This window comes from Aquarana catesbeiana, linkage group LG07, assembly GCF_042186555.1.
Source record: "Aquarana catesbeiana isolate 2022-GZ linkage group LG07, ASM4218655v1, whole genome shotgun sequence".
NCBI classification, from domain to species: domain Eukaryota; kingdom Metazoa; phylum Chordata; class Amphibia; order Anura; family Ranidae; genus Aquarana; species Aquarana catesbeiana.
In genome coordinates, this window is record NC_133330.1 from 126,625,153 (window position 1) to 126,638,210 (window position 13,058).

Genomic DNA, 13,058 nt, shown 5'->3' on the forward strand with positions numbered 1-13,058 from the left:
AGGATCCTCCAGGAGAAGATGGGAAGGCTGATCACCAGAACTGTTTTGTAGAAGCCGGGCAGGTAGGTGTGGATTTAAGAACAGCTGCAACATCAGGACAGGCAAAGGTTGGCAACTGGCTGGCAGCGAGGTATCCAAAACAGTAGGCAAGTTCGTGGTCAAGGTCAGGCAGAGGTCGGCAACGGGCAGGCAGCGAGGTACAAAGTCAGGAGGCAGAGCCGCAGTAGAGTCCAAGCCAGGGTCCGTATAGTCAGCAGAGGCAGGTGACAGACAAGGGAAATCCAGAAGAGTAGTCAAGGAAGCCGGGTAGTCAGGAGCAAGGTAACAGGTCACACAGGAATCAAGAACTTAGGAACTAGCTGAAGACGATCCAGCACTAGTGTCAGGCAAAGACTTTGTTTATATATGGCGCTGAACGCCGGAATTGGTGGATGTGAACGTGCGTGAGAACGTACACCCGCTCGTATGGCTGTGCAGGTGCGTGCATACGTTTGTACGGGTGCGCAGGTGTGCACGTTCAATCCGGAACTCGCTCGCATCTGTCGGGGACACCGCACTTGGCCCTTAGTCACTGCTGCACCGAGACGGAAACTGTGAGTTCTCTGACAACCACACAGTGGTTGAAGGAGAAATCGGTAAATAGCCTTGCATGGCCTAGTCAGAATCCATACTTAAACCACTGTAAATCTGTGGAATCACTTGAAGACTGCAGTCCACAAATGGTCACCATCAAATTTTACTGAACTTGAACAGTTCTGCAAAGAAAAGTGTGCAAATATTGCCAAGTCTAGATGTGCAAAGTTAGATGAGACCTATCCCAACAGACTAAAGGCTGTAATTAAAGCAAAAGGTGGTGCAACAAAATACTGACATAAGTGGGTCTGTTTTTTCTGACATGTTGGTGTTCTATTTTAAACTTGGATGTTATAAGTTGCACTAGTAAATACAGCTGGATAATATAAAAACTGTCTGTTTCAGGTTGCAAAGCAACAAAATGTGATTATTTTAAAGGAGGTGGATTCTTTTCTATACCCACTGTATATTTGGGATTCTTTATAGCGTTGTGGAGCTCTGCACTATATTGTATTTATATCCAAGGGAGTTTTGTCATCTATTAGTGCTAGCAGCCAAGTTTTCCCTAGTGCTCACGGTACCTTTTGTTTCAGTAGATAACTTGGTTCCTCTGGACGGACTTCTGTGCCTGTTCACAAGATAATTTCTGCTTCCTCTCGTACATGTAGGAATTTGGCTAATACTTATGCACATGCATATGAGCACACGCAGAGGTGCACGCACACGTGTACATCAGCGTGCACAGGTGACAGATGCCAGTGTATGAACCGGCTTGCCTGACTCTGCTTGCTGACACATCCTGCTGTGTCTGCTGTTCTACAGTCTGCTACCAGTGCATGCCTTAACTGCCCAGTGTCGCCAGTACCAGCTTGCTTCAGTCTGCTATCCACCAGCTGTCTACCAGCCTGCTATTCGCCAGCTGTTTACCAGCCTGCCCGCTTCACTGAAGATTACTGGTGACCTCTCCTACATAGCATGGATACCCGCTCTGCTACTGGTGAGACCTACATCTTTGGTGATTCGCCCAGTGAAGCATCCATGGCACTGGTCCGCAAGGGGAGCCGCCCTGGCTGCTCTGTGTACTCTCATAGATGGCAAGATGGTGTAATGGAGCGGAGCTGGAACACTCCTTGGACCGCAGCGCTGGTTGGAATGATGTCGCTGGCTTGCTCGTGACTCATTTCCAAGCTAGTGCACCCTGGTGATGGGAGGTATGCATGCTCCTTTCTCAAGCTAGATAGCTTGAGAAAGGAGCACGCACACCTTCCACCACCAGAGTGCCCTAGCTCAGAAATGCATCACGGCCAAGCCAGTGACGTCATCCTGACCAGCGCTGCGTCCAAGGAGAGTTCTAGCTCTCCTTCATTACACCACCATCTTGCCGGCCAGGAAGACTCCCCTTGCAGACCAGTGCCATGGATGCTTCACTGGGTAAATCACCACTGATGTGTCTGTCATTTCAATCTCAAATGTGAGTTTACTATGTGACTTACCAGTATAAAATGTAACAGTCTGTACTCAGAGGCGCCTGCATTCTTTTCTTTTCTTGCATATCCTGGAGATAGCTTCTGCTTCCCTGCATGAGGCTGGCCCTGATACACTGGACTTTCTTACCCCATTCTCATGGTTGCTGCATTGCAGCTGTCTGACAAAAGACTATATAGACATTTGAGTACAATAGGATCTGCTTTAAGATTTTGCGCCACACATGTATACGTGATAGTACAAAGCAGCAACGTCCGAGCCTGAATGCGGGGCCTCTCCCATGGCTGAAATGTGGCGGCCCGTCCATAGGGGCGCATTGGCACCGCCCCCCCCCCCCCCCCCAAGCTTTTCACAAACATAAAATGAAAAAAAAAAAAAAAGAGGTCACGTTAAGACTTTCCAGGCGCCAGACACATGGCGGTCTATGGGAAGCTTCCCAGCTTGCAATCAGCTGATTTGTCTGTGTTTAGGGCATGTTCGGGGCACAAGCTATGCACCCGCAAACACCCCCACTCTAAACTGATTTGCCTCTGGCTCCTGTGCTTTTTTTTTTTTATTGGCCGGGACCGGAGGACGAATGGGCGGTGCTTTTTTGGCACTGCAGCATCATTTCCAGTTTCCCAGGTGGCTCACTGTTTTGCGGAGAGTGACGGACTGGGACCCTGTAATGTGAGGCAAGGCAGGGAGCGGATCACTGATGCGGCGGATGGGCACGGAGCTGGCAGTGCTGAGTCTGAGGTGTATTTAAGGTGAGTGCGGGGATCGGAGGTGACAGTAATGTGCATCGCTGAGTGTCTCTCTCTCTCCCCCCCCGGGCTCCTCTGACAGGCTGCTTTCAAGGGAGTCTGTAAGTGTCCCTCGCTGCCTGTGCATTGGGGCCACATCACGGCTGGCTCAGAATCCTCTTTGCTCCACTTTCCTTCTACTGAGCTGCTCCTTATTCTCCAGCTTCCGCCCTGCTCACAGTGACTATGGAAAAGTTTGAGAGCTGTGAGCAGGAGAGCCAGGAATAGAGAGACAGAGGATGGCATTCTGTGCTGGAGGAACGAGAGAACGTAATGTAAAAATAAGGGGAGGAGGCAGTCTGAGCAGAGCAAGCAGCTGAACGTCGTACACTGATAGACCTGCGATAACCCTGCCCCCCTGCACCAACAACCCTTCTCTGCCCTCACACACAACTGAGAGTACAGGGAAGGCTGACGGGCTTTAGTGGATGTCTTCTGGTGCTGTGAGCTGAGCTGAGGAATTGGAGTCTGTCTATCTTACCAAGATCTGTGAGGCTGAGCTGTATACAATATGTCCTGTGAGGCTGAGCTGTATATTCTGTCCTGTGAGGCTGCGCTGAATACTCCTGACACTATGGGTGGAATACAGAGGACGGAGTGGGTGGATTCTATAAGGGGTGTGGCTTATTAGAAGTGGGAGGGGTCAAAAAGGAAGGGGCTGGTCTGGTCCCCCCCCCATCTTAAAACTTCACCAGCCACCACCGGTGTGATCACCTTGCAGCACTTACGCAAGCAGTTAAAAACCTGCAGGAAGGTTACAACCGTCTTCAGGAATGTGTCCAGGCATTATCTTCACCCACCACGGCTCCCAGTGCTTCTGCTTCATCAACCCGCACGGACCCCGGCTTGTTCATGACCTCCGCTTCTGTCTGCTCCATTTGTTTCTCTTCCACTGATTGGCTCCTGACCTGGCTTGTACCCAAACTGCGCTTTTGTCTGCTTCTCTGTACCTGATCTGCCCTGCCAGTGTATGACCATCTTGCCTGACTCTGCTTCCTGACAATTCCTGCTGTTCTACAGTCTGCTACCACTGCATGCCTCACCTGCCCGCTGTTGCCAGTACCAGCCTGCTTCATTCTGCTATCCACCAGCTGTCTACCAGCCTGCTATTCACCAGCTGTCTACCAGCCTGCCCGCTTCACTGAAGACTACTGATGACCTTTCCTGCCTGGCATGGATACTTGCTCTGCTACTTGCAAGACCTACAGTCACTTGTACCACTCTGCACTCTTGCGCCTTCTGTTCGCACTACCTGGGGTCCCAAGTAAGGTGTAAAAGAAGCCTTCCTCATCATTTCAGACTCTAACAGGTAGTGGTCATTTGTTTTGGGCCCCTGTACGTGGCTAGGCTCCCAAAAAATTATACACGTGGTATCCCAATACCTTGGAGAAGTAGCAGAATGTGTTTTTAGGGTTGTAATTATATGTATACCCATGGCATTTGTGAGAAATACAGTATCTCATTAAAGTGATAACCTTGTGTAAAAAATAAAAAAAAAAATTTTAATTTTCCAAAAACTTGTGGCTAAGATAAAATGTTTCCATTGACTCAACATGCCCCTCAGCAGATCCCTTGGGGTGTCTACTTTACAAAAAGGATTCCTTTTTTTTTTTTTTTTTTTTTTTTTTTTTTACAGTCCTGGCATCTTAGGGCCTCTAAAAACATTACCTGTATGGCCAGCATTAGGAGTTTCTGCCACACTCCTAATGTTGGGCAGAGATGTAATTTTTTTTTTCATTCAGATTCCTCCATTCAATCGATTGTGGATGAAGAAATCTCTGGCACTATTGCCCACTATTAGAAGCTTCCACCACACATTCACCCACTCTTCTAATGTTGGGTGTATGTATATCTAATGTTTTCCATTCACATCAGTCTATTGATGGGAGGATATCTGGAAAATGCCCCTAAAACAGCTTGCAAACTCAGTCTGGGTTTGGGCTTTGGACCACAGCGCCTTCTGGATACAAAAGGGCTGTGATCGTTTCCTGAAATTTTAGGAAGGATCCAGTTTTTCCAGTTGCTTTGTAAATTACATAAGCATTGCATATAGCCAACTGAAATAAATATATAGACACTTTTTTTGTACCAATATCTAGCTCTGCGGGTAGCTATATACGGCTTCATTATTTGGCTGTTGAAGTCTACTCCTCCTGCATAAAGATTATAGTCGTAAACACAGAGGCTTTTAAACGAAACCAGATGTTGTGTTAATTTGGATTGTCGTGAATGGAAGACTGTTTGTCCTTCCACTTCACCGCGGGTAGTTCTTCGTTCCGCAAGCAGGCTTTCTCCCCCCTTTCTAATCGGGGTGTTAAGCCATTGGGGGAAGCCGCTTCGACTGGGTTGCATGTGCCACAGCAGCCAATTTCTTTAATGAACAAATATCTAAAGTGTCACGCTTGTGTAAAAGTTGTCCATGTTCCCCTTTCAGAACAAAGGTGACACCAAGTCCTATACTATCTTGCCACTGCTCCCATGTAGTCTGGGCATCCGGGGGGCACCAGCTTACTTTTTTTTTTTTTTTTTTTTTTTTTTTCATCGTAAATTCTAGAACATATATATAGCCTGTGGCCCTTTCACAGAGCTTATACAGTTTGACTCCATATCTGGCACCGCATCCTTTGGAAATATTGCTTAATTGAAAGCCTGCCAGTAAAATTTACAAAGGACCCGTCCATGCAGATGTTTTGTTGAGGTGTATACACAAGGATGACAGAGGATATTGTAATAAAAATGCATGTAATTGTAATTCTCATACCTATGCTTGGCCATTGCAGCAGAGAACATGGGCAAATGATGAATCGGGTCTGTGGGACAATACGACAGTAATTCATGTTTTTTGTAATGCCCATGTTAAGCGTTAGGCTCAAAAAAGTTTTATATTCAGAAAACGTGGTAGGTTTCCACTCAGGTGGCCTGGCAAGGTGTGCATTTGGGTTGGTGGTGATGTACTGTAGGGCATAAACATTAGTTTGGCCCACAATCAAATTGTAGATGTCTTCGGTGAACATTAAGTTTGCGGATTTCACCTAAACACTGGTTTGGGCTGTGAATGGGTTCATAACAGGTGCTGTTGAATCTGGGGTCAGCCAATTGGGGTTTGCAAACATCTCTCGAAGGCCATCTCTGGAAGGCTACTAGGGGTTTGTTGGCTGCAGTTGCATATCGCTACGAGTGTTAAGCCACCTTACCAGCTTGTACTGCACTGCTTGTGACCTCCACTTCACCATAGGGTATTGCAGTGCTGGTGTCTAAAAGGCCAGGATATACTAGGCCATTGGTGCTTGCCAGATCACCAAAAGGTAGTGCAGCTCTAGTACTGGCACTTTGCTGCATATAAGCATTATTTATTCTTTTCTAGCCCCTTATCTTGGGGTCAAGTATGCCCAGTTTTAGCAGGGACCTGTTTTCCATTTGTCTGAGCTAGCTGTCAGGGTGCCGCTGTTTTCTACAGGTTCGAGATGGATTTTGACAGTGAGGTCTTTTGCTCTCATCGGTCATGCTCAAAATTCTGTGGGCCTCCGCACTACCTTTTTTAGGACTTTTTCGGTGTTAAATTTACAGGTATCTAGTGGTGACAATGGGAAAAAGAGCTCTTGGCTAGCATTTAGACTGCTTACGATCTAGAAATAGCATTATCCACTAGTGCTAGGAGAAATTGGGCCTCATCTTCTAACACTGCAGTTTTGTGTACAGTGTATCAGAGGTGGCAGTGATCAGAAAAATTATACTGACACTGCACTTGTTTGGGAGTTGGGGGCGGCTATATGCGAGTGCTGGCAGTGATTGTAGCTGATCCTGCTAACGCTGCATTTTTGGGGACGCTATACTAATGGGGAAACTAGTATAGTTCTGATTGCTATCATACTAATGCATTCAGACACTATACTAGAAATGGTGGCGATCAGTGACTTTTATATTGTGACTGCGATAGTGTGGCACTGATCTAGCACTAACTGACCCTGGCTGGGAGGGGTGCTAACTAACCCTGACGCTATTTGACGCTAGTGGACGAAACATGTTGGTGTTTTTGCCTCCGCACACCCCCATTAATGCTCAAACTAAATCCCTTGGCCCTCCTCCCCCACCGGCCACTGTACCCACAACTACAAGCCGCTGAGCACCGGCTCCACCTAGTGGGAGGAAGCGTGGGGTCTGCTACTGAGCCAGTGAGAAGTTGAGGCTCACATCTATGCACCCGAGGCCCTGATACCTCCACCACTCTCTATCTGGCTATTTGTTGCCCAGCTGACAGACGCACCCAGCAACAGTGACAGATCCGTTGACAGCGCCTGCAGCTATATCTCGGTCTAAGTGGGCTGTACAGTGAGCCAGCATACACCCTGTGATCCAACTGGGACACCCTTGCAACCCCCGGAGGCCCCCCACAGTACCCACAACTGTAACATGACAAAATGTGGAAAATGTCAAGGGGTATGAATACTTTATCAAGGCACTGTAATCTACACAATTCAGTCTTCAACACATTTATTGTACTTTTTACTCAGATTTTGGCTTGCCACTACTGTCCTTATTAGCTATTCCTGGGAGGTGATACACACTATAGGGTATTGATGAGTCAGTGGTTAAGGATGGTTCTGACTCGTACATCCACATGATGTGGTTACCAATTAATGTCTTTGGAGGGTTATTTGTTGTGGGGACGTTGACTTTTTACTTGGTGATGGATGTGGTTCTTTATGCATTAACACTAACTTTTTAATGTGATTATTAATAAAGTTTACTATTTTTGATTAAACCTGGTCTATTCTGTGATAGTCCCCATAGTTAACCACTGCTGCAGAGGGTGGACACGCTTGTCTACCTGCAGAGACAGAAGAACTACAGTCAATCCTTACAAGCATGAATTTCTGATTATGCTTTCAGTGGTAGCCTTGCACCAGGCACTGGTCTGAGTTTTCTGTAGTCTGCTGGGCTACCACCACCGAGTATGCTCTCCATTATATTGCATTTCTAACCTAAAGTAACTATACAATCATCCACATATAATATGGTGAGCCACCAAAGGAATTAGGTATATTTCTCAGTTAACTCATAATAGTACCTTTTGCCACATTTCAAAATCGACAAGAAAAAAACAGCTTACACATGGCATTCTTTACCCCTTTAATGCACAATGGTCACTAAGGTGGACAGCTATTTAAAAGCGGTTTTCTTGTATATGCATGGGTTCTAATTGTATAGTTGCATATCATCCATTACAGTGGACTCTAGTGTGTCACCCCATACTCTTCCACCCACTGGAAAGCCATTGTAAGTGCAAGAAAAATTTCTCCAAACCAAGATGGCGTACAAAGTCGGAAAGGCTGAACAGCTTAGGAATATCTTGCCAGTACTTCTATAGGAGGGGACCATTGGAGGAAAAAAAAAATGTTAACCCCTAAAGAAACATACTGTATTGTAACTATATTTTACTATTTTACTGTGTCCTATCTTAGGTGGAAATTACAATGAATCATGTGTCGACTAAACTGGAATAAATGCTTTACTGGATATATTTCAGCTACAGTTCATACAATTACTGAGACAGTTTTTTTTTTAATACACTTAAAATGCACTTTTGTTGCCTGTAAATCGATGTATTTCTGCCATCAGAATGCAATTTGCAGTTTTTGTAACAAAAACATACCGTATTTATCGGCGTATAACACGCACCGGCGTATAACACGCACCTCAATTTAGGAGGGAATTTTAAGGAAAAAAAACTTTTAGGAGGGAAGTTGAAGGGAAAAAAACTTACATTTAAATGCCCATCATTGCAGCCTTCTCAGTGCAGCCTTGCCCCAGTGCAGCCTTGCCAGTGCAGCCTTGCCAGTGTAGCCATGTCAGTGCAGCCATGTCAGTGCAGCCATGTCAGTGCAGCCATGTCAGTGCAGCCATGTCAGTGCAGCCTTGTCAGTGCAGCCTTGTCAGTGCAGCCTTGTCAGTGCAGCCTTGTCAGTGCAGCCTTGTCAGTGCAGCCTTGTCAGTGCAGCCATGTCAGTGCAGCCTTCCCCAGTGTCCAGTCCAGCCTTGCCCCAGTGCAGTCTTGCTGAAGCCTCTGAGCTTCAAAATCGCCGACCGCGATTTGAAAATGGCGCCGCCGGCGCCGAAATACACAGAGCCGGTCCTCGGCTCTTCTCGGCGGCTCTCGTTTACTTTCGGTTCCACTCGGACGGTGAGCGGAGCTATCCGAAACTAGCCGAGTATACTCGGCTAGGTTCGGGCGGCGCTCGAGTGAAACCGAAAGCCGCCGAGAAGAGCCGAGGACTGGCACTGTGTATTTCGGCGCCGGCGGCGCCATTTTCAAATCGCGGTCAGCGATTTTTTAGTTCTGACAGGTCAGGATCGCAGGGGATCGGCATATAACACGCACCCGCGATTTTCCCCTGATTTTAAGGGGAAAAAAGTGCGTGTTATATGCCGATAAATACGGTAATTTTGTGCAGATAAGTTCCATTATGTGAGTAAGGCCTCATGCATACTGGATGTTTTGCTTCTTCCTGGCAGCAGCGTTTTGGCTTCAAAAAAATGCTTGACGCTTGTAAACACGTGTAACGTGGCGCATCAAGTGTTTTGGGCATTAATTTATTTTTTATCAGAATGTATTCTGGTCTTTGACATGAATTGACTCTCGAGACCTAAATGTGCCTAGCATTACCACGCGCTAACACGCATGTACACATGTCGAGCATTTTTTTGTGCCAAAGAGCAGCTGCTCCTGGATGTGCCGACAGTGGGCTTTCTTCCGCCTCTAAATGCCTCTGCCTCTAAACTCCTCTAGACGTTTATGTGTGCATGGACACATAGACTAACATGCAGAGGCGTCTTAGACGCAAAAAAAAATTGGCAGACGCCCTTAGACGCAACATTAAAAACATCCCATGTGTGGCACTCTAACTATTGTGATAGTTATGTTCGCATTATATTTTCTTTACTTCTTTATGTCTTGTAGGCCGTGTTGGCCAAGATATGTTTCTAGTTTCAGGGATTTTCAGAATGTATCTTGTATTTTCTTATGTCAAAACCAATAACTACATTGGAAAAGAAAAACATCCCATGTGAATGAGGCCTAATAGTTCACGTGCAGAGCGTGTTAGAAAGCCCTAAAGAATAATGAAGCAAATACCATCTGAATTGTTTCTTCAGTTCAAACCTCAAACGCATGCTGTCCACTCAAGTGGACATGTGGAGAACGCCCAAAGAGTAATAAAAACCGATAACCCCCGCTTGCTGTCACTAGATACAGCAGATTGGCGAGACACTGTTGGAGTGGGAACATATTATGTGTTCTACCCTAAAAATGGCTGGAACGCTGCCCAAAGACCTGCTCCAAAAAAACAAAACAAAAAAAAAAAATGGCTGGAACATTTAACGTGTTCCCAAAGGTGACCTTATCTTTTAAAACCGAGCATTGGCTTTTTGCACATTCTTAACAAAATGGTTAATTGTACACTATGGATATGACCTTTTGCAGCTGTTTTATTTATATTATTTTTCTTTTGTCTCCAGAACAAAAGGCTGGGAGCTTTGAACAAGTTCAAGGCAAAATCTCGTTCAGTTCTCCTTGCCACTGATGTTGCAAGTCGTGGTCTTGATATTCCACATGTGGATGTTGTGATAAATTTCGACATTCCGACCCACTCTAAGGTGAGTTTAACCACTTTAGCCCCGGAAGATTTGGCTGCTCAATGACCAGGCCATTTTTTGCGATGTGTATTCTTCTACATATTTTTGGTAATAAAAATCGCAATACATGTATATTGATTGGTTTGCGCAAATGTTTTAGCATCTACAAAATAGGGGATAGATTTATGGCATTTTTATTTATTTATTTATTTTTTACAAGTAATGTCCGTGATCTGCGAATTTTATCGAGACTGCGATATTGCACCGGACAAATTGGACACTTATGACACAAATTGGACACTTATGACACATTTTTGGGGCTGATGACAATTATACAGTGATCAGTGCTATAAAAATGCACTGATTACTGTATAAATGTCACTGGCAGGGAAGGGGTTAACACGAGGGGCGCTCAAGGGGTTAACTGTGTTCCTTAGGTGTGTTCTAACTGTAGGGGGGATGGGACTGTTTAGGAGGAGAGAGAGATCGGTGTTCATACTTATGAACACACAATCTGTCTCTACTCCCCTGAAAGAACCGGGGAGTAGAGTAGCCCACCTTTGGATAAGAAATTCCATGATATACTGGTTATTAGTGGCTAATTTAATTGCAATGATAAATTGTAAATACAATATGTATTTGGAATAGTGGGATTCTGTAATCTTCACAAGTGACCCTTTATTGGTCAAATATTAAATTGTTGCTTATGTGGTCTTAAATGATACTGACGTGTTTTGGAGGTGTGATCTTAAACTTACATAGTTGGTAAGGTTGAATAAAGACAATAGTCCATCCAGTCCAACCTGTTTTGGTGTGTGTGTGTGTGTGTGTGTTCGTGTAGATAATCATTTCCCATATCCCTGTATATTGTGTTCGATAAAATGCACGTCCAAGAGTCTTTTGAAACTATCAATACTTCCTGTTGACAACACTGGTTGTGAAAGAGTTCCACATCCTTAACTGCCCTGACAGTGAAAAACCCCCTACGCACCTTAAGGTTAAACTGCTTCTCTTCCAATCTCATCGTGTGGCCATGCGTCCTCTTTACAGAGGCTGAATAGTTTCCTACCTACACAGGGATTACCATTGAGATATTTGTATATCGGGGGGCGCATGCGTGAGGCTCGACATGGCAGACGCTTCTCTGTAGAGCTCCGCACTCCCCGCTGCATATACGGGACCCGAACAGTCAACTGAACCGTCTCTTCAGCCTCATTTTTCCAGAGATCGCCTCCCCGATCACCAGTGTACCCTCCAGTATGGTCCTAACAGGGCATCGAGGCAAAACAAAGCCAAAACCTATCAAAGAGCTAGCCCTTGCCTCCTCCAAGATGGCGGCGAAGGCCCGGGCCCTGACAGAACAATCTGCACCCTCTCCCTCTCTGACATAGCAGACAGCGATGACGAAAACGAAATGGAATCTAATCCTGGTGGTTCCCCTCTCCTCCCACAGTCAGGTATGTCTCAATCTGACTTTCTCAGACTCATGGAGACAATGCTCCATAAGGCCCTAAAGACAACCTCAGACCAGATCACTAACAGTCTGACACGTGAAATCCGTGAGCTGAGTCAACGCACGGCAGATCTAGAAACTAGGGTTGACGATATGGAACTAACTTTACAGGAACAGGCTCAGGAGCAAATAGCCCTCCGTGAGGAGAACTCCATGCTACTTTCTCGCCTGGAAGACGCAGAGAATCGCTCTCGCAGATCCAACCTACGCCTCCGTGGTATACCGGAGACGATTGATGATCTACAATCATTTACCACTGCATAGTTCCAGGAACTTGCACCCCCCATGCCTGTCGAGCACCTTGAGTTTGATAGGATCCACAGGGCGCTTGCCAGGCGGATGGACCACCACGGGACATTATTGTCAAGCTGCATTTTTTCCGCACGAAGGAACAGCTACTAACAGCAGCCCGCAACAAGAACTCCCTTCAGTTCCAGAACCACACATATCAGTTGTTCTCTGATCTGGCACCCCTCACCATTGCAAAGCGCTGCGCCATGAAACCCCAACTGCAAATTTTATTACAACACCAGCTTAAGTATACATGGCGGTTCCCATTTGCCCTGCAGTTCTCCTATCAAGGACAACAGCACTCTTGCACCACGGCAGATTCGCTACAACGGCTGTTGGAATCGTTTCACCTGACCCCTCCGGTCCACCAGTCGGAAACATTGCTTCCTCGCACACCGGCCCGTTCAGCCTCCCACCCGTACACCACGACCCCGAAATGAGGCTATCCTGACCCTACTTCAATCCGGAAAGGAACCCCAGCTCGATCACTTGGAAACAGCCATCTCAGCCCGAAATCTCAAGCTCTTCGTTGAGCATACAAAAGCTGTCTTATTCTTATTCCCTTTCTTGCATGCAGGTTCTCAGTTGCACCCACGGAAACTGACTAAGTTCTAAGTGCACCAGGAGGACTTTCCTACGACCGAGACCTGTTAGACGCCTTACAGCCGGTTATGTTCTCTCAACGCCCTGGATGTTAATCTTCAGGGCCCTTTCAGGTTCAGTTGTTTTATTGTTTTGTAAACTAAATTATACCATTTTAAGTTGTATACTGTTACTCA

General features: G+C 46.1%; 1 protein-coding gene across 2 annotated transcripts in view; it reads left to right on the forward strand.

The window, feature by feature from the left end:
- The window catches only part of DDX47 (DEAD-box helicase 47), a 582,234-nt gene that overhangs the window by 412,129 nt on the left and 157,047 nt on the right, over positions 1 to 13,058 (forward strand). For both annotated transcript variants that reach the window (XM_073592664.1, XM_073592663.1), the window contains one exon: positions 10,359 to 10,496. In XM_073592664.1, the coding sequence (XP_073448765.1) occupies positions 10,359 to 10,496 (138 nt within the window). The remainder of the gene's footprint in view (positions 1 to 10,358; positions 10,497 to 13,058) is intronic.